Source organism: Aphelocoma coerulescens, chromosome 14 (genome assembly GCF_041296385.1).
Source record: "Aphelocoma coerulescens isolate FSJ_1873_10779 chromosome 14, UR_Acoe_1.0, whole genome shotgun sequence".
Lineage (NCBI taxonomy): Eukaryota > Metazoa > Chordata > Aves > Passeriformes > Corvidae > Aphelocoma > Aphelocoma coerulescens.
The window spans coordinates 2212062-2236031 of NC_091028.1; the positions used below are offsets into that span (position 1 = coordinate 2212062).

General features: G+C 63.6%; 4 protein-coding genes across 5 annotated transcripts; 3 read left to right on the forward strand and 1 right to left on the reverse strand.

Moving 5' to 3' along the window:
• Positions 1–2065: 2065 nt before the first annotated feature.
• On the forward strand, positions 2066–6039 carry FBXL16 (F-box and leucine rich repeat protein 16). The gene is made up of 5 exons (XM_069029866.1): positions 2066–2761; positions 3556–4064; positions 4364–4448; positions 5007–5070; positions 5891–6039. The coding sequence occupies exons 1-5, from the start codon at positions 2066–2068 to the stop codon at positions 6037–6039; spliced, it is 1503 nt and encodes a 500-aa protein (XP_068885967.1).
• A 2808-nt stretch (positions 6040–8847) lies between these two features.
• Positions 8848–17174, forward strand: WDR24 (WD repeat domain 24). The gene is made up of 10 exons (XM_069029863.1): positions 8848–8919; positions 9558–10480; positions 11110–11287; positions 12055–12730; positions 12806–12921; positions 14781–14902; positions 15228–15332; positions 15412–15749; positions 16503–16687; positions 16805–17174. The coding sequence occupies exons 2-10, from the start codon at positions 10000–10002 to the stop codon at positions 16971–16973; spliced, it is 2370 nt and encodes a 789-aa protein (XP_068885964.1). The 5' UTR covers positions 8848–8919; positions 9558–9999; the 3' UTR covers positions 16974–17174.
• A 235-nt stretch (positions 17175–17409) lies between these two features.
• Positions 17410–19747, forward strand: JMJD8 (jumonji domain containing 8). 2 transcript variants are annotated; one of them, XM_069029877.1, is made up of 9 exons: positions 17410–17528; positions 17607–17690; positions 17934–17982; positions 18074–18170; positions 18415–18483; positions 18553–18672; positions 18760–18827; positions 18978–19112; positions 19186–19747. In XM_069029877.1, the coding sequence occupies exons 1-9, from the start codon at positions 17443–17445 to the stop codon at positions 19264–19266; spliced, it is 789 nt and encodes a 262-aa protein (XP_068885978.1). In that variant the 5' UTR covers positions 17410–17442; the 3' UTR covers positions 19267–19747. The 2 variants fall into 2 exon arrangements, with proteins under 2 accessions (XP_068885978.1, XP_068885979.1); XM_069029878.1 differs by lacking the exon at positions 17607–17690.
• STUB1 (STIP1 homology and U-box containing protein 1) lies at positions 19580–23497 on the reverse strand. The gene is made up of 7 exons (XM_069029872.1): positions 23219–23497; positions 22128–22326; positions 21856–22021; positions 21628–21718; positions 21062–21118; positions 20829–20945; positions 19580–20448 (listed from the first exon to the last, which is right to left on the reverse strand). The coding sequence occupies exons 1-7, from the start codon at positions 23402–23404 to the stop codon at positions 20323–20325; spliced, it is 942 nt and encodes a 313-aa protein (XP_068885973.1). The 5' UTR covers positions 23405–23497; the 3' UTR covers positions 19580–20322.
• Between the last annotated feature and the right edge of the window lie 473 nt (positions 23498–23970).

The following is a 23970-nucleotide window of genomic DNA, read 5'->3' on the forward strand; positions in this document are numbered from 1 at the left end:
AGCGGCGCTGGCTGCGGGCTCGGTGCCGGAGCGACAGCCTCTCCGTGCCACCTGGTAATTATCTGTTTGGATTTGTGCTCTGGGGCTGTGTGAGACACCCCCGTGCACGTTCTGTTTACTTCCCTAATTGCTGCCAAGCACCGAGCCGCTAGTTTTAAGTTTCTTTCCTCTCTCCACTCCCCTTCTCGTGCTTTCAAGCAAGTTTAACACATGTCCAAGCATCGGCGGCCCAGCTCCGCTGTCGGGCAGCGTGAGCGGAGGCAGCAGCGGCTTCATCCAAGCCGGGAGCGGCGCCAGACTGTCTGCACAGGGCTGGGCTCGTCCCCGGAGGCTGCATCTCGCCGGGACACTGCCACCGAGCCGGGCTGTCTGCTGGCACCTCCGCTCGCACCACGGGAGAGGCTGCGGCAGCTCCCACCAGCCCCGTCCCACGGCCCCGCTGTGCCGGGAATGGTGTCCTCGGGACATGCCACGTGCCATGCATCCCGTGGGGTTTTCCAGCTGTGCCACTGGCATCTGACTGCACTTCTGAGCTCTTTTTTGGGTGGCTGCTCCCTCCCTGGTTGCTCCAGGAGAGCTGGATGAGGCCAGGGATGCAGTGAGGGTGGAAGGGATGGGCTGGGGGCAGCAGGGGATGTAGGCTGCATCCTGCTTCCAGGCTGGATGGAGCACCCTCGGGGACCACAAAGCTTGGCCATGAGCAGGGTGCTCCTCCCTTGGTGCCCCTCCATTGGGGCTTGACTTTCTCCTTCCCAAATCAAGCAGCTATAATGATTCCCTTGCTTTAATCTTGGGTCCAGGAGGAGCTGGCAAGGAAGAAGGTCCTCAGCTCCCATCACTGATGGAGGGATGGATGTGCCATCCACCCCTTGGGGCTTCAGGGCCAGGTCCCTGTCCCCTGATCCATGCACTGGAAGCTGCATTCCCGTGCTTCAGCTCCCCATGCCCCCAGGGGTTGCCAGGATGAGCTTTTTGGCAGGGTTTGGCATGGCCCTGGCACACAGGGTGTGGGCAGGGCAGGCAGCAGTCAGGCAGGGCCCTGCGCCAGGTCCCGGCTGTGGCAGGGGGAGGGGGCTGAGCACCCATTAATAATTCACCTCCATATTTATAGAGGGAAATGGGTTGAATAATGGATGGCGGGTGCGGCGGGGCCGCTGGGAAGCCGGCCTTGCTGCCACTGCAATATTTATTGGCCTGCTCTGCTGGGTGCTGCCCGGCTGCCTCGAGGCTCCACGAGGATCGGCGACGCTCCGGCTGGCACGGGCTCGCTGCTGAGTGCCTGGCTGCTCTGCTCTGCTCCTCTGCCTCATCTCCCCTCCACAAAAATGCACTGGGGGCTGGAGCCCCTCTGCTCTGGAGCCAGGCTGGGAGAGCTGGAGGTGTTCACCTGGAGAGGAGAAGGCTCCAGGGACACCTCAGAGCCCCTTCCAGAGACTAGAGGGGCTCGGGGAGAGCTGCAGAGGGACTGGAGACAAGGGATGGAGGGACAGGACACAGGGAATGGCTTCTCACTGCCAGAGGGCAGGGCTGGATGGGATATTGGGAAGGAATTGTTCCCTGGGAGGGTGGGGAGGCCCTGGCACAGGGTGCCCAGAGAAGCTGTGGCTGCCCCTGGATCCCTGGAAGTGTCCAAGGCCAGGCTGGAGCAGCCTGGGACAGTGGAAGGTGTCCCTGCCCATGGCAGGGGGTGGAATGAGATGAGCGTTGAGGTCCCTTCCAATCCAAACCAGTTTGGATCCTTCTCTGTCTTCCATTGGCCATGCTAGATTCTAGGCTCAGAGAGGGATGTGAACATCCAGGGACAAATCCCCATCTGTCCCTCATCACAGGGGGACACCAGGGCCATGCACTTCTAGGAGGACCCCGCTCTGTGTCCCAGACACGTCCCCTCCGTGGCTGTGTCCAGCAGCCCTGCACCACCTGGTCCCATGTGCCGCCCTGCTCAGGGACCCCCAGGATCTCCCCCCTCACTGGTGCCACCACCTCCCCCAGCCATGGCCACCCTCCCTAGCAGAGCCACAGCCCCTCATCCGCCACCCCTGTGTTACAGAGAGATCTGTGGAAGATGTCGAACCCGAGAAACGGCGACACCAAGCCCCCATGTTTGCCCCGCAATGGACTGGTGAAGATCCCCACGCAACCCAACGGCCTCGGCTCCGCCAGCATCACCAAAGGCACCCCCGCCGTGAAAAACCGCCTGTGCCAGCCTTCCTCCGTGCCTGCCATCCTCAGCCCGGCCTTAGCCCACCGCAGCGACCTGCCCATCCCCAGCCTGGCCTCCCCGCTCTCCTTGGCCACTCTGGCCAGCGTCTCCTCCCCTCCCGGCGCTTCCTTGGTGGGACTGAACGCGAGCGAAGGCTCGGAGCAGCCCTCTCCGGAGCGGCTGCCGGGCTCGCCTTCGGAAAGGCAGCTGGCGGTGGACGAGAAGATCCTCAACCGCTTGTTCTGGTACTTTTCGGCGTGCGAGAAGTGCGTGCTGGCGCAGGTGTGCAAGGCATGGCGGCGGGTGCTCTACCAGCCCAAGTTCTGGGTGGGCTTGACGCCCGTCCTGCACACCAAAGAGCTCTACAACATCCTGCCCGGTGGAGAGAAGGAGTTCGTCAGCCTGCAGGGCTTCGCTGTCCGCGGCTTCGACGGCTTCTGCCTCGTGGGCGTCTCCGACCTGGACATTTGTGAGTTCATTGACAACTACCCCCTCTCCAAGAAGGGGGTCAAGTCCATGAGCCTTAAGAGGTCAACCATCACAGATGCGGGGTTGGAGGTAGGTGGCCATGCTGAAGTGACTGGGGTGGCTGAGATGTGCTGCTGGCGGGTCAGTCCTGGTGGCCTTGGGGACAATCACACGGGCAGAGCTTTCACGGGTCGCAGGGAAGGAGCAGGCAGGTGGCACGGCCATCCCGCAGTGCTGGCAGCACTGGGAGGCCCTGCCTGTGGTCTGGGCAGTGGGATGGGTGCAGCAGGGGTCAGGAGGCTGTCAGGGGCTTCATCCCTGCTGCATGTGGGTGCTGCCAGGAAGGCAGAGCCAGGTGAGGTGGCTGTGCTGCTGGGCGGTGGATGTGGCAGTGGGTGACAAGCAGGGCTCTGGGAACGGGACATTCCCACTTGGCTGGCTGCTCCCCAGCAAGGGGGTTACCCAAGCAAGGGGCTGAGGGTCAGATAGAGATGGGATAATTCGAGGGGCTAGGCAAGCTGCCCACCCTGTGCCATGGCCAGACACAGCACCAGCTGCTCCGTGGGCACATCTCACCCAAGCAGTTCCTGTGCTGGGAGCGGGCGTCAATCCCGACCCTGCCAACAGCACCTGGTACAGTGCTGGGGCTGCACCTGGGGGTCCCTGCCTGTCCCCTCCCATTCCCCACTGATGGTGGCGTCTCCTACCCCTGGCGGGTGTTGAACCCATGCCAGGGAGGTCCCAGGGAGAAGACTGGACCCAGGCCAGACTGGGAGCAGTGGGAAGAGCCACGGGGGGCTCAGAGGGAGCCGGGGCAGGGGCGCAGGGATGCATAAGGGTGGCTGGCAGTGCCCAGCACGGCCTGACCCGCTGCCCCTCGGCAGGTGATGCTGGAGCAGATGCAGGGCGTGGTGCGGCTGGAGCTGTCGGGCTGCAACGACTTCACGGAGGCCGGGCTGTGGTCCAGCCTCAACGCCCGCATCACGGCGCTGAGCGTCAGCGACTGCATCAACGTGGCCGACGACGCCATCGCCGCCATCTCGCAGCTCCTGCCCAACCTCACCGAGCTCAACCTGCAAGCCTACCACGTGACGGACACGGCGCTCGCCTACTTCACCGCCAAGCAGGGCTACACCACCCACACCCTGCGCCTCAACTCCTGCTGGGAGATCACCAACCACGGCGTGGTCAACATGGTCCACAGCCTGCCCAACCTGAGCGTCCTCAGCCTCTCGGGCTGCTCCAAGGTGACGGATGATGGCGTGGAGCTGGTGGCCGAGAACCTGCGGAAGCTGCGCAGCCTCGACCTGTCCTGGTGCCCTCGCATCACCGACATGGCCCTGGAGTACATCGCCTGCGACCTGCACAAGCTGGAGGAGCTGGTGCTCGACAGGTAAAGGGCTGTGCTGAGCCGTGCTGTGCCGTGCCATGCCATGCCATGTTGAGCCATGCCGGGCCATGCCATGCCATGCTAAGCTATGCCAAGCCATGCCAAGTCATGCCATACCATGCTGAGCCATGCCATGCCAGGCCATGCTGAGCCGTGCTGTGCCACGTCACCCCATGACAAACCATGCCGTGCCAAGCCGTGCCATGCTGAGCCACGCTGGAAGCTGAGGGTGCAGCATGGGAGCCATGGTTTGGGGACACCCATGGGTGACCAGCTGGCCCTGACACCCTGTGTCCCGGCAGGTGCGTGCGGATCACCGACACCGGCCTCAGCTACCTGTCCACCATGTCATCCCTGCGGAGCCTCTACCTGCGCTGGTGCTGCCAGGTAGGTGTGGAACTGCGCCCGTCCTGGCTCGGCACGGCAGAGAGGGCATGGTGGCACCTCCCTGGGGATGGGCCATGAGCTCAGGGTGGGCTCCCGGGGCTGGCTGGAGACCCCAAGACTCAGTGCCAGGAAGCAGAGAGCTCCTGTGAGCTCAGCAGGACTCGGCCCTGGCACCCTGACCCTGCATCCTACCCCAGCACCAGTGTCCCCAGACCCAGTGCCCTGCTCCAGCAGCCCCAGGCTGCCTGCCCTGGCCTCCCTGCTCCCTATCCCACAGCCCAGACCCAGTACCCCAGCCCTGCACCCCAAATCCTGCCCCAGCATCCTGCTGCAACATCCCACATCCTGCTCAGGCTCCCTTCCCCAGCACCCAGCTCCCTGCACCCTGTCCCATCACAGCTCCCTGCCCCAGCACCCAGAGCCAGCACACTGCCCCAGCATCCTGCACCCTGCTTCAGGTTCCCAGCCCTGGCACCCAGTTCCCAGCAGTGCTGTGAGCCCTGGTGCTGTGGTTGTCCCCCCTGTCCCCCCTCATCTCCACCTCAATTTCTTTTCCAGGTGCAGGATTTTGGCCTGAAGCACCTCCTGGGCATGGGCAGCCTGCGCCTCCTCTCCCTGGCCGGTGAGACCCTCACCCTGCTACCGGGGACCAGAGACACGCGACCCCATGGGGCTGGGGAGGCACAGGGCATGGGGACAGAGAGCCCTGGGGACAGCCTGGGGACAGCCAGCATCCCCCAAGCCAGCAGGCAGCTGCATCCAGCCCAGCTTGTGGGGAAGGAGCCACAGCTGGCCTCTTGGGGTGCTGTGGTTTTTGGGGTGGAGGTGTTTTGGGAGCTCTGGTTTTGGGATTCAGGTTTTTTGGGGTGTTGGTTTTTGAGGGCGCTCTTTTTTGGGGTGGGTATTTTTTGGGTTTTTAGGCTGATGTTCTTGGGGTGCAGCTGTTTTGGGTGTTGTTTTTTGGGGTGCTGGTGTTTTGGAGCACTGTTCTCTGGCATGCTGGTTTTTCTGGGTTCTGGTGGGATTTTTTGGGTGCTAACTTTGAGGGGTTTGGTATTTTGGGGTGCTGGTGCTTTAGGGTGCTGGTTTTTGTGTGTGTTTTTAAGTGCTGGATTTTTTGGATGCTGATATTTTGGGTGATTCTGTTGGAGTGTTGGGGTTTTTGGGGTACAATTTTTTTTTTAGCATGCTGTTTTTTTTGGGTTCTGTCTTTTAGGTGCAGTGAGTTTTGAGGGGCTGGGTTTTGAGGTGCTTTTCTTTTGGGTATGGGTGTCCTTGTGGTGCTGGGATTTTGAGGTCCTGATCCTTCAGAGTGCTGTTTGGGGGTCTTTTGGCGTTTTGGGACGCTGGTGTCTTTGAGATGCTATTTTTGGGATGCTGTTTTTGGGATGCTATTTTTTGGGGGCGCTGGTGTTCTGGGCTGACACCCTATCTCCCTGTAGGCTGCCCCTTGCTGACCACCACGGGGCTTTCGGGGCTGGTGCAGCTGCAGGAGCTGGAGGAGCTGGAACTCACCAACTGCCCCGGGGCCACCCCGGAGCTCTTCAAGTACTTCTCCCAGCACCTCCCGTGCTGCATGGTGATCGAGTAGCGCTGGACCCGGCCGCCCGCTCCCGCGCCCACCCCGGCCGCCATCGCTCACCCCATCTCCCTCCGGCTGCTGGGGGATTCGAGAGACACCCCCGATTCCAACCGAGCCCGGACATCCCCCGCATCGACGCCCCCGAGGGACTCGGGGCTCCGGGGGGAGATGGGGAAAGGCATCGCCCCTGGCCGGAGCCCCCCCCGGGTACCATGTAAATTCCCCCCCCCCCCGCCGCCGCCATCGCCCGTGCTCCTCCCGGTGTCCTGCCAATCCCTTCCGGACAGACGAACGGACATCAGGGAAGCCCAAATTGGGAAGGCGACGCTGTGTGCCCCCCCCTCCCCCGCGGCCGCATCCTGCTTCCCCCGCCCCGGGGCCGAGCGGGCGCACGGCCCCGCCACCAAGGATGCTCCTGGGGACCAAAGGATGCTCCCAGGGATCAAAGGATGCTCCCAGGGATGGGCGAGAGGAGGATGCTTATATTTGGGTGGCGGCGGAGGCTGGATGGGTCCCCTCACGCCCCCGGAGGGGGTCACCGAGCTCAACCCCCCCCCCCCGCCCCGTGCTGCGTGTCCCCTCCAGCCCCCCCAGCCCTGCCTTCGGGGCACTTTCTCCCGGTGAATAGGATGTCCCTCTCCGCCCGCCCGCCGCCCTCGCATGCTCGCTTGCTTCAGTCTCGTGCTACGGCAGGTTTCGGGGTACCCGGGGGCACGGTGACAAGTGACAGCCCCCACTGAGCCCCTCCACGCGGCTTCGCCCCGGCCGGATCCTGCCCCGGCAGCCGGGCTCTCCTGGCGAGCACCCCCCCGCGTCGCCCTGGGGACCCCACTGCACCCCGTGGGGCCGTGGGGGCGATGCCAACGCCGAGGAGCGACCCATCCGTCTGGGATGGGACATCCTGGGGGACCAGGGCCACGTCTGAGCCACCACGGTGACACCGGCAGCACAGAGAGACGACAGGAGGTGGCACCTAGGACACACTGCCACCGCCACCGCTCTTCCAGCTGAAAAGCCATCGCCCCGATGCCAGCGGCAAGCGGGGACCGGGGGGACCCCTGGGCTGAGCCGAGATGGGACCGAGCCGGCGCGGGGCTGGGGTGCCCACGGGGACCCAGCGCGGGAGGGGCTCGGTAGCCGCTCCCGGGGCATTGCCCGCCGCCACACCAGCCCTGGGAGGAGTGTGGGCATGGATATGGCCATGGACATGGGCACGGACACGGGATGGGCACGGACACGGACACGGACACGCTTTCGGTTTGTTTTGCCTTTGTACCGGCCGGGAAGGAACTGCTGCACCAACCGCCGCCTCCGCTCCCTCCTTTGTCCGAAACGCCCCTTTCTGACCCCAAATTGGCACAAAGATCCTCGTGGCCCTGGAAGGGGGTTTGGGAATCCCCGGGGCTGCGGGACAGGGTGGTACTGCTGGGGCTCGGAGCACCCTGGCACGGAGGTGGGGGGCTGCCTGCACCCCCAAACCCACCAGGGTCTCTGGGCACGGAGGCCAGGCAGGACAGCGGCACACAGAGGGTCCCTGCAGGTGACAGCAGCAGTTATGGGGTGCCATAGCCCTGCACGACTCCCTGGTCCCAGGTTGCACAGACAGCCGCAGCACGGCCCCCATACCCTCCTCTGCACCCCCCATGGCAGTGAGTCCCCATACCCCTTGCACCCCTACTCCTCTGTGCACCCCTACATCCCTGCAGTGCATCTGTACACCCCCAATGCCCCCCATATCCTCTCGGCACCCCCATTTCCCACCCTGCACCTTGACCCACAAAGCACCCACCGACCCCTGACCCCCATTTATTCCCCCCCATCCCCATCCCTAATGCACCCCACATCTCCCCGGCACCCCCACCCCCAATGCACACCCTATCACCTGCCACAGCTCCCCATGGCAGGGTGCCCCCATACCCCCCAGCGCACCCACTCACCGTTGTGCACCCCTACAATGCTCCAATTCACTCCGACGCTCCCAATGCACCCCCTATGGCCCCCGGCACCCTCATTTCCCACCCTGACCCCTAAACCGCATTTTCCCCCGCACTCTCAGTCCCTCTGGGATGCACCTCCGGCATCCCCATTCCCTCCGCATCCCACATCTCCCTGACACTCACCCCTCATACACCCCGTAACGCCCTCGTACTCTATTTCTCCTCCCAATACACCTCATATCCCTCCAGCACACCCTTTCATCCCAGCGAACCCCCACTCCCAGTGCACCCCACGTCCCTCCGGCCACCCCCCGCCAAGGCACCCTATATCCTCCGATCCCCATTTCTTCCCTTACACCCCTATTCCTACTGCACCCCGCGTCCCTCCGGCACTCCCACATCCCTCTGGCACCCCTGGACCCCGCATTCCCCCGCACCCCGTCCTTAATGCCCCCCTTCTCCCCCCGGCCCCTGCTCCGTGCCGGGGGCGGGGCCTGGGTTGTGGGCGGGGCTTCAGGCCAGGGGCGGGGCCACGGGGGTGGGCGGGGCCTGGTGAATCACCGAGGGGGCGTGGCTTGGAGCAGGGGGCGGTGCAGGGATTGGAAAGCGGGGGGCGTGGTCTGTGCAGGGGGCGTGGCCTAACGGCAAAGGGGGCGTGGTTTTGTGCAGGGGGCGTGGACTAGTGAATGGGCGGGTCGGCGCGGTGTGAGGGGCGTGGTCTCGCCGCGGGGGCGTGGCTTAGCGCCAAAGGGGGCGTGGTCTGGGTGGTGGGCGTGGCCCGGGTGGTGTGAGGGCGGGGCTTGGGGGGCCGTGTCCCGCCATCGGAAGGGGGCGTGTCCTGCGGGCAGGGGGCGGGGCCCGGGGCGGAAGGGGGCGGGGCCCGGCGGGAGTTCGGCGGCGCCGGCGGCGGGGCCTGCTCGGCCCGAGCTGCTGGCGGGGGAACCGGCACCGGGTACGGCTCCGGGAACGGCACCGGGGCTCCTCACGGAGGGGGTTCAGGACCGGGTGGTAGCGGCAGGAGACTGTATGGGGCGGGAGGGGGTTGTGAAGGGGTCCTGGGGTCTCTGATGAGTGGGAAGGGGCCCCTGAGGAGGGTATAGGGTGGGGGGGGGCCTCTGAGGGAACGCTGAGAGGGCTCTGAAGGGCTGGAGGAGCTCTGAAGGGGCTCTGGGTCAGGAGCGGGCCTTGCAGAGGGAGCAGTGTGGGGTGTGAGGCGTCCTGGGGGGCTGTGGGTCAGGAGGAGGGGGATGTGGAGTATGAGGGGGCTGTGGGTCAGAAGAGGGCCCTGATGGGGCGGGGTGTGGGATATTAGGGGCTGGGGGGCTCTGAGTGGCCTCAGGGGTGGGAGGGGACCCTAAGGGTGCTCTGAGGGTGGGAAGGGGCCCTGAGGGGGTGGGAATGTGAGGTATGAGGGATCTGTGGGACCTGGCAAGGCACGGGCAGAGGGGCTGGAGAGGGCAGTGCTGTGGCAGGAGCTCAGCCTGGCTCTGGAGGACACAGCCTCTGGGACCCTGTGACCCCTCCAGGAAGCCTGGAGTAGCTGCTGCTCCCCTCTGCTAGAGAAGGAGGGTCATCCCCTGGTTCTTGCAGGCTTTGGGGCTCCGAGTGCCCCACAGAGGTGACTGTGGCCTCGCTTCACCCCACCTCGTGCTGCGGACACTGCTCATCTCGGCCACAGCGCTGTACTTGACCTATATTATCAGCAACAGAGAAACATCTCAGGGTGTGGCCGAGGAGGGAAGAAGGAACCCAGAAAAGGTTTTCAGGAACTTCCTGTGAGGGAGCCACAGAAGGCAGCAGGAGGAGAACCCGGAGTGGGGCTGTATCTGCCTCCCCACAGGCAGCTCTGTGGCCTCTCACCTCCACGGCCCGTTGATGCAGCCACAAAAAGCCACGGTCGGAGCCACCAGGGCCCGGCAGGAGCCGCGGGAGCCCAGCCCGTCCCTGCCCAGCTCTGGCTGAGTTGGAGCAGGGCAGCCGTGTGAGTGTGCAGGCAGCCTGCTGGAGAGGGGACAGCACCCCGAGGACAGCCATGGAGAAGATGGCCAGGGTCACCACCGCCCTGGGGGGCAACGTGCTGACCGGCCGCACCATGTTCTGCCACCTGGACGCCCCCGCCAACGCCATCAGCGTGTGCCGGGACGCTGCCCAGGTGGTGGTGGCCGGCCGCAACATCTTCAAGATCTACTCCATCGAGGAGGAGCAGTTTGTGGAGAAGCTGAACCTCCGTGTGGGCCGCAAACCCTCCCTGAACTTCAGCTGCGCCGATGTGGTGTGGCACCAGATGGACGAGAACCTGCTGGCCACCGCCGCCACCAACGGCGTGGTGGTCACCTGGAACCTGGGCAAGCCGTCCCGCAACAAGCAGGACCAGCTGTTCACGGAGCACAAGCGCACTGTCAACAAGGTGTGCTTCCACCCCACCGAGGTGTACATGCTGCTCAGCGGCTCCCAGGACGGCTACATGAAGTGCTTTGACCTGCGCAAGAAGGACTCTGTCAGCACCTTCTCTGGTACAAACCTGGCTGTTGTTGTCCTGTTTCCCTGCAGGGAAGCAGGGATTGGGAGTTTTGCCCTTTCCTTGCTTGTCCCCTTATCCTCAGGAGAGGCAGGGGTTGGGAGTTTTGCCTTTTCCTTGCTTGTGCCCTTACCCTCAGGAGAGGCAGGGGTTGGGAGCTGTGCTCTTTCCTTGCTTGTGCCCTTACCCTCAGGAGAGGCAGGGGTTGGGAGTTTTGCCCTTTCCTTGCTTGTGCCCTTACCCTCAGGAGAGGCAGGGGTTGGGAGTTTTGCCCTTTCCTTGCTTGTGCCCTTACCCTCAGGAGAGGCAGGGATTGGGAGTTTTGCCTTTTCCTTGCTTGTGCCCTTACCCTCAGGAGAGGCAGGGGTTGGCAGAAGAGGCTTTGTCCTTCCCTTGCCCAGGAGGAGGGTTTGCTCAGGGTGTGATGCCCCAAGCAGGGGCAGAAGGAGCTGAGAGGCATTTTGGTGCTTTTTTTGACTCTCAGTAGTAGCTGGGTCTGTGTGGGAGGTGGAAGACAGTCACAGCACTCCTTACTACCCCTTCTCTCTGTGCCAGGGACCCCTACGGCTCTTCCAGTGGGAGTTTTTAGCTTTGCTGGAGCTCTCAACTTGTGTCCCCTTCCAGGCCAGTCGGAGAGCGTGCGTGACGTCCAGTTCAGCATCCGGGACTACTTCACCTTCGCGGCCACCTTTGAGAATGGGAACGTGCAGCTGTGGGACATCCGCCGGCCCGACCGCTACGAGAGGATGTTCACGGCCCACAACGGGCCTGTCTTCTGCTGCGACTGGCACCCAGAGGACAGGTGAGTGTGGGGCCAGGCTCTGCCAGCCACCCGGCCTTGCAGGGCAAGAGAGGCCCTAAGAACGGGATTGGGATTTTGTGGGGGAAAGCATGGTCTGTGATGCCCTGTCTCCTTGTGTCAAGGGCTGGGATGTTGCTGGAAGAGAGGAGCGCTTATTGCTTTGAGCGTTTGAGGTGGTGTAGGAGTGTTTTGGGGTTGTTCTTTGATAAAGTAGGGGGTTTTGAGGCACTGGGTGTCTTATGGTTGGGTATAGCGGTGTCACAGCAGCCTCTTGCTCCAGTGCTTAGCTTGAGGAAGGCATTGCTTGGCTGCTCTGGGACACAGCTCACTTGTGTTCAGTTGTGTTTCCCTCCTGCCTTTCCCAGAAGATTGCTGGGAAGGATCTGGAAGCAGCTGTTAGGGTGTGCAGGTCCCTCCTCGCTCCTTGCCAGGCAGTGCTGCCACTGTTCCTGATCTTAGAGAGGCACTGAAATATGTTCAGAATGGCCTTTTCCTCTCTGCTGTGCCTGGCGAGTGGAAAGCAGAGCCAGAGGGAACTGGTCTGACTGGGATGTGACTCTAAAGGCGCAGGGCCATAAATGGGGGCGGGAAGGAGGGTGTTGTCTGACCTGGTTGCTGGAGAGCAGAGGTGTCAGGAGAGCTCATGGGAGGATGGGCTTGCAGCCCAGCTGCCTTCCTGTGATGCAGTCATGGTCACACCTGCGCTGTGAGCACCTCTGTGCCACGGTGGGAACAGAGCGGTGAACACAGATCCATCCTTGTCCCAGGGGCTGGCTGGCCACAGGCGGCCGGGACAAGATGGTGAAGGTGTGGGACATGAACACGACGCGGGCCAAGGAGATCTACTGCGTGCAGACCATCGCCTCGGTGGCACGGGTGAAGTGGCGCCCCGAGTGCAAGCACCACATCGCCACCTGCTCCATGATGGTGGACCACAACATCTACGTGTGGGACGTGCGCCGCCCCTTCATCCCCTCCGCCATGTTCGAGGAGCACAAGGACGTCACCACGGGCATCGTGTGGCGGCACCTCCACGACCCCTATTTCCTCCTGTCGGGCTCGAAGGACAGCACCCTTTACCAGCACATCTTCAAGGATGCCAGCCAGCCCATCGACCGGGCCAACCCCGAGGGGCTGTGCTACAGCCTCTACGGAGACCTGGCCTTCGCCGCCAAGGAGAGCCTCATCTCCTCCGACTCCAACCGCAAGCCCTACATCGGGGACCGGCGCCACCCCATCTTCTTCAAGCGCAAGCTGGACCCCACGGAGCAGTTCGAGTACATCTCGTCCTCCAGCGCCCTCAACGTGTTCGAGACGGACGTGGAGAGCGGCAGCATGGACTGGTTCGTGCACACGGCCAAGCAGTACGCGCTGGCCGGCCGGCCGCTGGCCGAGCTCTGCGACCACAACGCCAAGGTGGCCAAGGGGCTGGACCGCAACCAGGTGAGCGACGGGACGGGTGGTGCTGCAGAGGGGTCGTAGCCTGGAAGGGTCTGACAGGGCCTGTGTTCCACACAGGTGGCTCAGACGTGGACGATGCTGAGGATTATCTACTCCAGCCTCGGCACCGTGTCGTCCACAAACCTCAACCACAGCATGGGGAAAGGCAGCGCCGCTCTTCCACTCATGAACAGGTACAGGCAGTGGGAGCTGCAGGGGGTGGTGACGTGGCGGGGGTGGCTCCATGAGTGGGGAGTGGAAAGGGCTCCTTGGCTGGGATGGGGTTATAGAATCACATCATGGAATACCAGAATGGTTTGGGTGGAAGGATCCTTAAAGCCCATCCAGTTCCACCCCCTGCCATGGGCAGGGACACCTTCCACTAGCCCAGGCTGCTCCAAGCCCCATCCAACCTGGTCTTGGACACTTCCAGGGATCCAGGGGCAGCCACAGATTCTCTGGGCACCCTGTGCCAGGGCCTCCCCACCCTCCCAGGGAGCAATTTCTACCTAATAACTAACCTGCCCCAGACACAGGGAGCAAGCAGGGACAGCTCTCCCTCAGCCTCAGGCCGTGCTGATTTGCAGGCTGGCATTGTTTGAACGCAGCCATTTCCCGTGTTAGTGTGAGAAGTGAGGGCCCAGCCTGGCCTCAAGCTGTGCAGCCTCATACACTGCTCCCTTCCCTCCTTCAACCAAAGTTTGGCCCTGTGGTGGGGCATGGGGCTGGGACCTGCTTTGCAGTTACTGAATTCATGAATCACAGAATCTCTAAGATTGGAAAAGCCCTCTGAGATCATTCCCCCAGCAGCACTGCCAAGGCCACCACTAAACCATATCCTTAAGCACCACATCTTTGTGATTTTGAACATCTCCAAGGGTGGTGACCCCAGCACTGCCCTGGGCAGCTGTGCCAGTGCCTGACCACCCTTCCCATGAAGGAATTTCCCCAATATCCAACCTAAACCTCCCCTGGCCCAGCCTGAGGCCGTTCCCTCTCCTCCTGTCCCTGTTCCCTGGGAGCAGAGCCTGACTCCCCTGGCTGCCCCCTCCTGTCAGGGAGTTGTGCAGAGCCACAGGGTCCCCCCTGAGCCTCCTTTGCTCCAGGCTGAGCCCCTTTCCCAGCTCCCTTAGCTGCTCCTGGGGCTCCAGCCCCTTCCCCAGTTCCGTTCCCTTTCTGGACATGCTTCAGCCCCTCAGTGTCTTTCCTGTCATGAGGGCCCCAAAACTGACCCCAGGACTGGGGGTGAGGCCTCAGCAGTGCCCAGGGCAGTGGTGGTGACCAAGGGCTGGGGATGGAGAAGGTGTCTCATGACTGGAGCTGGAGCTGCTGGTGTGCAGAAGTTTTCTTCTGGAGCCTTTCCAAGGGAGAGCACGCCCCAGCTCTGCCAGCAGCTCTCTGGCGTGGAGAGCCCGTCATGGGCTGATGAAGCAGGAAAACTTGTTTTTCCTCTTCTCAATGACATAAACGTGAGGGGTGAGGTCTCCAAATTAGCTGTCAGAGCTCGTAGGGCCGGCTACCCACAGTGAGTGACAGATCCTCAAATAACACCAAAGGAAACAAGCACTGTCCTTGACCAAGCTGTGCCTCCAGCCGGGTGGCTGTGCCGCTGTCTGAGACACAGCAGGCAGCAGCCTGGGGAGCTGGGCTCTGCTCCAACCCCGTCCCTTCCCTTTTGCATCTCGGTGAAGGCCAAGCGTGGCAATGCATAACAAACAGCCAGGCACCTTGGAGCCAGGCAGCTGCTGTTCACCTGCCTCTGAGGGGAAGGAGATGGAGCCAAGAGCCTGCTCAGCACAGGAATTCTTCAGGGAGACTTTTGCAGTGCCAGTGCAGTGCCACCAGGCTTGGAGGAAGGGCTGTGATCACAGTCACAACGTGTCTTTATTTTTAAGTCGCACATGGGGACTGGTGACTTCTGCCCACAAAGGGATATCACTGTATCTCATATTTCACCATTCAAATTGCAACTGGACACCTGTACCCAGGCTGTTGCTGGCTGAAATGGAAACTTTATACTCCTCTGATTGTTAAATTTGCCTTTTTTTCACAGCTTTAACCTGAAAGATATCCCTGCTGGGCTGGGCAGCGAGTCCAGACTGGACCGCAGCAAAGGAGAAAGCCGCACAGAAAACATCCTCATGGATTCCTCCTCCACCCTGATCAACAACGAGGGTAACGCTCCTGGGTGGGCACAGCCCCAGTCCCACAGCTCAGCCGTAGAGAGGGGATAAACTGGGGCATTTTTCCTGTGAATTGGGGTGCCTGGACATGCTGCAGCCCCAGGGTGAAGGACACCGAGCCCCACGGCGCTGCAGAAGGACAGTTTTCCCCCGTGACCTCGAGTGACAGTGACAGTGGTGGCTGTGAGCACCAGGAATGGGACTGTGGTGGGGACCTGAGCTGTGTGGCTCAGGCACAGCCTGGCACGCTGGGGCAGGACACTGGGAGGTGGATGCAATGCTGTGATGAGCTGATTTCTCTTTCCCTGGGCGCACAGACAACGAGGAGACAGAGGGCAGCGACGTCCCTGCGGATTATCTGCTGGGAGACGTGGAGGCAGATGAGGATGACCTGTACATGATGGACCACGAGAACCCGCACGGTGAGTGCACGGCTGCTGCTGGCAGGTGTTGCCTGTCTCAGCTGCGTTTTCTCCTGCTCATTCTGCTCTCTCCTCACAGCTGAAGAGCAGGAATACAGCCTTCCCCAGGAAGCCTTCCCTCTGCGCCACGAAATCGTGGACAACCCATCGGCCTTGGACCACCTGCAGGACAAAGCCGACTCCCCTCACGTCAGCGGCAACGAGGCCGAGACGGTGTCGCTGACCCCCGTGGAGTCCTTCTCGCTCATCTCCATCTCCCACTCGCTCTACGAGAACCGCCTGCCCTCCGACTTCTTCAACCCCATCGTGCGGGACACGCTGCTCTTCTACGCCGAGCAGGGGGACGTGCAGACGGCCGTGTCCGTGCTCATCGTGCTGGGAGAGCGCATCCGCAAGGAGATCGATGAGCAGACGCAGGTAGAGCCCGTGGGATGCGGGGCCGTGCCTTGGTGGGACGCAGAGGGGTGTATCCCAGGGGGATGGGATGCTGCCTGGGCTTGGAGCACATCCCTTCTCCTCCAGCTGCTGTTGGGCCAGCTCTAAGCCAGGGTGAGCAGCTCCAGGATTCTGGTACCTGCCCTACCATCAGTCCTGGCAGGGACTTGAGGTGGGGTCTGCGGGGCCAGGATGGGGAAGTGACCTTGGCCTGTTGATTTAGGGAAGGATGCTGTTCCCCAGCGTTGCAGAGCTGTTCTCCCACTGCAGGGATCATCAGAGAATCACAGAATCCTTTAGGCAGGAAAAGCCCTCTGAGATCATCGAGTCCAACCATTCCCCAGCACTGCCAAGGCCACCACTGACCCGTGTCCCCAAGTGCTGCATCCACACAGCTTTTGAATCCCCCAGGGGTGGTGACCCCAGCACTGCCCTGGGCAGCTGTGCCAGTGCCTGACCACGCTTCCCATGAAGAAATTCTCCCTAATAACCAAACTCTGGCACAGCTTGAGGCCATTTCCTCTTGTCCTATCCCATGTTCTCTGGGAGCACAGCTCAACCGTCCCCTGGCTGCCCCCTCCTGTCAGGAACTTTTAGAGTGAGAAAGTCCCCCCTGAGCCTCCTTTTCTTCAGGCTGAGCCCCCAGGGGAAATCTTGCCTTTAGGATGCAGAGTGGGGATTCTGAGGGGGTTTCAGGGTGGATGTGGAGGCTCAGCTGTCTGTGGCTGTCCCCAGGAGCACTGGTACACATCCTACATCGACCTGCTGCAGCGCTTCCAGCTCTGGAACATCTCCAACGAGGTGATCAAGCTGAGCACGTGCCGTGCCATCAACTGCCTCAACCAGGCTTCCACCACCCTGCACGTCAACTGCAGCAACTGCAAGCGGCCCATGAGCAACAGGGGCTGGATCTGCGACAGGTGAGGGGGCCCAGAGGGGTTTGTGGGGACAGGAGGATGGGGTAGGTGCCCCTGTTCCCTCTTGCTGCCCCCCTGGGGGCTCTCCCTGCCCACACCCACCCCAATCTCCCCGTGCAGGTGTCGGCAGTGTGCCAGCATGTGTGCCGTGTGTCACCACGTGGTGAAGGGGCTCTTCGTCTGGTGCCAGGGCTGCAGCCACGGTGGCCACCTACAGCACATCATGAAGTGGCTGGAGACCAGCTCCCACTGCCCCGCCGGCTGCGGCCACCTCTGCGAGTACACCTGAGCCCCCCTGAGTGCACCCGACCCCGTGCCCGCGGGGCAGTCGGCAGTGGGGTGGGGCAGGGGATGAGCAGGGCAGGCAGCGTGTCCTGCCTGCTACCCCTGGCAGCGCCCTCCCTGTATTTATTGTGTAAATAAGGGCTGGGGGTGCACCCCCGGCCCGGCCGTTTTTTACTGGATTAAAACAAACCAGCAGTTGAATCGAGCCGTGACTCCAGTCTTTGCTTCACCTGGATGCAGAGATCCCCGGGATGGGTCCCGGCCCCGCGGTTCCCCCGGTGCCCCCACGCTGTTGTCCCCTTGTGCCGGGAGGCCCCTTTAAGCCGTGACGTGCGGCCGACTCTCCGCTTCCCCTCTAATTAATGGCCCTTACCGGGACCCGTAGTGACGCGCCGAGCCAATGGCTGTGTGTACCGTGTGGTCGCGGTGTATGCCGGGAATCGTAGTTCCCGGCATCTCCGGCGCCGGTCCCGATGGCGGCGGCGGCGCGGCTGCTGCTGCTGCTGCCGCTGGGCTGGGTCCGGCCCGGCGGCTGCACCGACCCTCCGGACGGCGGCTGGTAAGGGCGGGGGGCTGCCCCGGGACCTGTCCCTGTGCCGGTCCTGGTGCCCGTGCCGAGCGCAGGCTCCCGTTGCAGGCTGGCGGGCACGGTGCCGGAGGAGCCACGCTGCACCGTGGAGCGAGCCGACGCCTCCCTCACCTACTCCGTCTTCCTGCAGCGGTACGGGGGACCCTGCACCGCGGAACCGAGACGGGGGGCCGGGGGACAGTCCCGGTGCACCGGGCGGGCTAACGGAGAGGGCCGGGGGGGATTGAGGGTCCCGGGGGAGAAGCTGGGGGAAGGTGGATGACACCGATCCCGGTGCCCCGGGGGTGGTTTGGAGCCAGTCCCGGTGTCCCGGTGTGGGTCGGGGCTGGTCCCCGTGCTCCGCCCGTCCCGGACCTCTCTGGATGCTCCCCACAGGTTCGCATTCTCCCGGCCGGTGATCCTCGGTGGGATCACGGACAATTCGGTGAGTGCCGGGAGGGGACAGAGGGTGGGACACACCTCCCGGTGCCTCGGGAACGGCAGCAGCAACCCGGCCCCTGCGCTCCATCCCCCAGGCGTTCCGAGCCCTCTGCACCCGGGAGAAGCTGCTGGCGGCCTTCGGGCCCTTCCCGGTGCGGCTCAGCACGGCCAACACCTACTCGTACCGCAAAGGTGAGCGCGGGGCCGTGCCCGGCGTGGGGGTGCCGCTTCCCCCGCTCATCCCTCCGTTCCCCGTCTCATCCCTCCGTTCCCGTCTCATCCCTCCGTTCCCCGTCTCATCCCTCTGTTCCCCCGTCTCATCCCTCCGTTCCCCGTCTCATCCCTCCGTTCCCGGCTCATTCCTCTGTTCCCCCGTCTCATCCCTCCGTTCCCCGTCTCATCCCTCCGTTCCCGGCTCATCCCTCCGTTCCCGCAGTGGATGTGCCCTTCCAGGAGTACGTGGAGCATCTGCTGAAGCCGCAGGACCCGGCCCGGCTGGGCAGCGGTGGGTAGCGCCGTCCCGCCCCCCGCAGCCCCCTCTCCTTGCCGGGCTCAGCCTCCCGTGTCCCCCCAGACACCCTCTACTTCTTCGGGGACAACAACTTCACCGAGTGGGGTCCCCTCTTCCAGCACTACGTGCCCCCTCCCTTCCGCATCCCGGGCACCAGCCCCGCCTACAGCTTTGGGATCGCAGGTGGGTGTGGGATGGGAACCTGCAGGAGGGGATCGGGGCGGGCCTGGGTCTCTCCCCAGCACCAACCCCCCCCCCCCCCCACCGCAGGCTCAGGCTCTGGTGTTCCCTTCCACTGGCATGGCCCTGGTTTCTCCGAGGTGATTTTCGGGAGGAAGGTGAGAACTGAGCCCTAGAGGAAGGATTTGGGGAGTGGGGACAGAAGCGAGCCCCGAACAGGTGTCCCTGGCCACGGGGAAGCCCCGCTGGGGCTGAGCCCGAGGGGCTGGAGGGGAATTGGGAGGGGATGTGGCCCTGGTGTTTTCCAGCGCTGGTTTCTGTACCCGCCCGATAAAACCCCACACTTCCACCCCAACGAGACGACGCTGGCCTGGCTCCAGCACACGTATCCCACCCTGCCACCAGCCCAGCGCCCGCTGGAGTGCACCCTGCGCCCTGGGGAGGTGAGTCCAGGGGCTGGAGGGGACCCCAGGCACCCCAGCTGGAGCCATGGGACCCCACTGCTGTGTCCTGCAGGTCCTGTACTTCCCTGACCGCTGGTGGCACGCCACGCTCAACCTGGACACCAGTGTCTTCATCTCCACCTTCCTGGGCTAGGGCTGGGAGGGGCAAGGACACGTCACCATCATCCCAGCCAGGGCAGGAGCTCCAGCTCCCGCCACCCTCAGGGAAAGGCAACTGGTATTGGGACCAACTGCCTGAGAAAGTTCTGGTTTTTACTGGTCTTTACCCTTCCCCGTGGATTAAAGCTGTTCTACTGAAGTGTGTGTTGCTACATCCCCGGAGCAAACCTGGTCCCCAGGGGATGGCACGAATTCCCAAGCCAGGATATCCCCAGAAATGGCTGCTGTGAACCACTCCAGATCCTTTTCCATGTTTATTGCTGATTTTTTTTTATTCTTTTTATATATATATATTTTTTTTTTTTTAATGGACATTGGCAAACTTCCAGAGGGCGCTCAAAAGCCAGGCAGTCCGTCAGCCGACCGAAACGCTGGAATCTCAGGTGGATGTAAATCTGTTGCATTATTTTTGTGGGGTTTTTAAGGGTTTTCATTAAAAGGAACAAGAACTTTAACTCAGGTGGTTGTTCTTAGGGAACCACAGTCCCAGTGGGGAAGGGAAGGTGGGAACCAGCCCCTCCCAGCCCAGGGCAGTTGTTTCCCAGGAAAAGCCAGAGGGTGAGTCGGCATCCCAGCAAGTGGCTGTTTACTGGGAAGAGGAGCCAGCCCTGGCCAGGCAGGAAGTGGAAGGAGGAAGAAACAACTATAAACACAGGGAAGGATGGGGCTCCAGGTGCTCATCCCAGCAAGCTCCCTGTGGCAATCCCTGGAGCAGGACGTGCTCTTTGGGGACAGTGGCTGCCCTGGCTGAGGGGGTGATGGACATGATGGTGAGGCCACTGCTGAGGAGCCAGCATTCCAACCCCCAGGCAGGTCTTGGAGCGGGAGAGGGGAGCCAGGGAGCCGTGGTGCCCGCCCCGCCGCTGCGGCTCCTCGGGAAGGGGACATGGGGCCGTGCCCTCGCCCGGCGTCAGGCCTGGGGCGGCTGGGCCGGAGGGGGAACAGCCGGAGAGCGAGTAAGGCATGGTGCCAGCCCAGGGAGAGCCAGCTGTGCCAGGGCACCCGGGTGGGCAGCGCTGCCCCCGGCCCCTCAGTAATCCTCCACCCAGCCGTTCTCCGAGATGAACGCGTCTATCACCTCCTTCATGGCGAGGTTGGGGATCAGCTGGTCCTGGGTCAGGGGACTCCGCGTCACCGGGTCAAAATGACCCACACGCTGCAGGGGAGGAGGCGGAGGGGAACCGGTTACTCCACGTGCCCGCGCTCAGCCCTGAGGCGCAGGTGGCTGTGAGGCCAGCGCCGCGTGGCATCTGCTCCGGCACCCGGGCACCTGCCCGTGGGAAGAGGGAGAGCCCCCTCGGAGGTGCCTCCCAGCAGGATGAGGGCAGGTCAAGGTGCAAGACCCCTGCCAAGAGCCGCCTCCGCTTTGGGCAGGGCCTGGCAGCACCTGCTCCGCAGGGAGCTGCCCGGGCAGGTAACCGGGACCAAACCCAAGGAGCCTCCGGAGCCCTGAGCTGAGCAAAGAGATCCCACCCAGGCAGGAGAGGACTTTGGGCAAGGTCCTGGGAAGCACCCCTGCCCCTGGCCTGGCAGTACCTGGAGATGCTCCTCAATGTCTTTCCTGTCGTAGGTGATGCCGCTGGGCGTGATGCAAGGCTCTCTCATCAGCTCAAAACTGATCTTCCCACACAGGTAGTCAGGGATGTCCCGCTTCTGGCTCGAGAGAGGCACAGCCGGGTCAGGGAAGTGGGCTGGGAGGTGGTGCTGGCTCAGAGCAGGGAGCAGGGCACACAGCAAGTTAACAGGAGCACAGCTTGGGCCACACTCACCTTCCTCTTCTCATCCACTTGGGAGAAGAGCTCATCCATGTCTGCCAGGTATTTGTCCTAAAAGAGAAGTCCTTGAGGACAAGGTGTCCCTGGTGTGCAGGGGCTGCAGGTTCCCAGGGAGAGCCCCAAAGCCTCCCACCCATGGGTGCTGTGGCAGGCCCTCGCTGGCCCCTCTGCCTGTGCAGCTTCTGGCTGAACCTGGTAGGGGTGATCCAGCTTAAAAATAACCTTCCTCTGTGGGGCTATTTTTATCTGGGATTAGTCCCCAGCACCCAGACCCACATGTGGCCGAGAGCCACTCGTGTTCCCTCAGGGAACAACAGGCACAACAGGCGTCACTGCTGCCAGGCTGAGACGAGAGGTGACCGAGCAGGGGAAGCCGTCATGGAGGGACAGAGCAGCCCTGCAATGCTGGCTCGAGCCATAGAATGAAGGCTAAGCTGTGCTGTGTCCCAAAGTTTCCCAGCTTTCATCTGCACAGCTGCAGGCCTGCAGCTTCCCTGGCTGCAGCAGAGCAGGAGGATGGGATGAGGATGGGATGAGGAAGCCCCCAGCCCCCCACTCACGTGTTTGGCCTCGATGCTGGCCAGCTGAACACGGCTCCGGCTCTCGTCCGTGTTTTCCTCCTGCTGAGTCTTCCGGCACTCCGCCAGCTCCCTAGGACAGAGTGGGAGATCAGGAGGATGGGGGAACATTGCCACTCCCTTCCCTGCTGCAGGGCTCTGCAGAGGCACCTCACACAGAGCTGTGACAGCCTGGTGGCACTACAAAAGCCTTTCCAGGTGCCTCGTTACCTCTCCTTCTCCGCCATGATCAGCTTGGTCAGGTGGGAGTGCAGCTCGTTCTCCTGGTTGATCCGCTTCTCCTCGATGCTGTTCCAGCGTTTCTTCTTGGCGATACGCAGCGCGCTGGGGATGTCATCCCCAAAATTCAGCCGCTGTTCCTTGGCGAGGTTGTAGGCTGAGGAGAGAAAGGGCACTCAGAGCCAGTGGCAGCATCCCTGTCACCACCCCTGGCCCCTTCCCAGCAGACAGGAGCAGGGCACGGTGGCAGCGTGCCCGCTCACCTCTCTGCAGGTTGGCGATGGCCTCGTCGTAGTTTTCCATCTCCATCTGGCACTGGCCCAGGAAGAAGTGAGCCTTCACCGACTGCCCGTCCAGCTCCAGCGCCCGCTTGCAGTCGGCCAGGGCCTTGTCGTGCTGCTGCATCTTCAGGTAGCACAGGGCCCGGTTGGTGTAGTACACGGCCACCAAGGGGTTCCGGTTCTGCGGGGACAGGCCCATGTTGGCGGCGGCGGCAGCGCCAGGACACGCTGGCAGCCGGGTGGCAGCCGGGTGACTCGGTGAGCCAGCGGCGCAGCGCTGTCACCCTGGGCAGGGAGAGCCAGGAGTGCCAGCGGAGGCGTGCACCCCGTGGGGAGGTGCTGGGATGGATTGGGGACACACTGGGGCCAGTCCCCATAGGGCAGCCTGTGTCCCTGCCCACAGAGGGGACTGGCACCCCTGGCACCCTGACTGTCCCGGGGTGGGTCTGTCCTACCCAGCACAGCCTAGGGACAGGGCTGGGTTTAGGAGAAACAGGCTCAGGATGAGGGCACTCTGGGGGTGGGTGTAGGGCAGTCCAGCCTGGAGCTGGGTGGGGGACAGGATGGGCTGGGGGTGTCCAAGTCCAGAGAAGGCCAGGGCGGTGCCTAGCCAGGCCTGGGGGTGGGAGTCCAGGCCCAGGAGGGGGAATCAGGCCCAGACGTGTGTCCAGCCCCCCTCCCCCCCCCCCAGAAGGGCCAGGCCCAGTGAGGGAACAGTGTCCAGATTAAAAGGGTCCCATCTCACGGGATGGCATCTTGGCCAGGCCCTGAGGAAGAACCTCAGGGAGGTTCCACCCTGGCGGTATCCAGGCCAGGCCCAGGGAGATGTCCAGGCTGGGGGTGTCCCATCCCTGGGGATCCCATCCCAGGCTTAGCACGGCCAGGTCCGGGAGGCTGTCCAGGCCAAGGGAGCTCCCAGCCTGGGGTCATCGAGGCCGAGGGGGAGCTTGGCGTGTCCCGTCCCGGGGTTACCCAGGCCAGGCCCCTGGGGCCGGGGGTGCGGGTGTCCCCTCCCCGCTGCTCCCGTCCCGGGGGCCGGTCCCGCGCGGGCCGGGGGCGCTGCTGGGACTCACGATGGCGCGGCCGTAGCAGGCGGCGGCCTCGGGGTACTTGCGGCCGCCGAAGAGCCGGTTCCCCTGCTCCTTGTGCTCCTGCGCGCTGTGGCTCTTCTCGGGGCTGCCGCCGCCCGCGCCCCCCGCGCCCGGCCCCGCCGCGCCGGGCCCCGCCGCGCCGCCCTCGCGCTCCTCCTTGCCCTTCATGGCGCGGCCCGGGCCGGCCCTGGGGCCGCGGCTCCGCTGGCTCGGGCGGCCCCCGGCGCTCCGGCTCCTCCGCTCCGGCCGCGCACTGCGACAGCGCCGCTTCCGGGGCGGGGCGGGGCGGGGCCACCGAGGGGGCGGGGCCGGCCGGGAACGGGGCGGAGAGAGACCGGGCTGGGGCGGAGAGAGACGGGGCTGGGGCGGAGAGAGACCGGGCTGGGGCGGAGAGAGACGGGGCTGGGGCGGGGCCTGACCGGGCTGGGGCGGAGAGAGACCGGGCTGGGGCGGAGAGAGACGGGGCTGGGGCGGAGAGAGACCGGGCTGGGGCGGGGCCTGACCGGGCTGGGGCGGAGAGAGACCGGGCTGGGGCGGGGCCTGACCGGGCTGGGGCGGAGAGAGACCGGGCTGGGGCGGGGCCTGACCGGGAGCGCGGGAAAGGGGCGGGGCTACTGAGGGACGGGGTGGGCGAGGTCCGCGATGGGGGCGTGGTGGGCGTGGCCTGGGTGGGGTCTGGGGATGATGGACGGAGGGATTGGGGTGGGGGCTGGGAGGGGCGGGGGCAGCGCAGG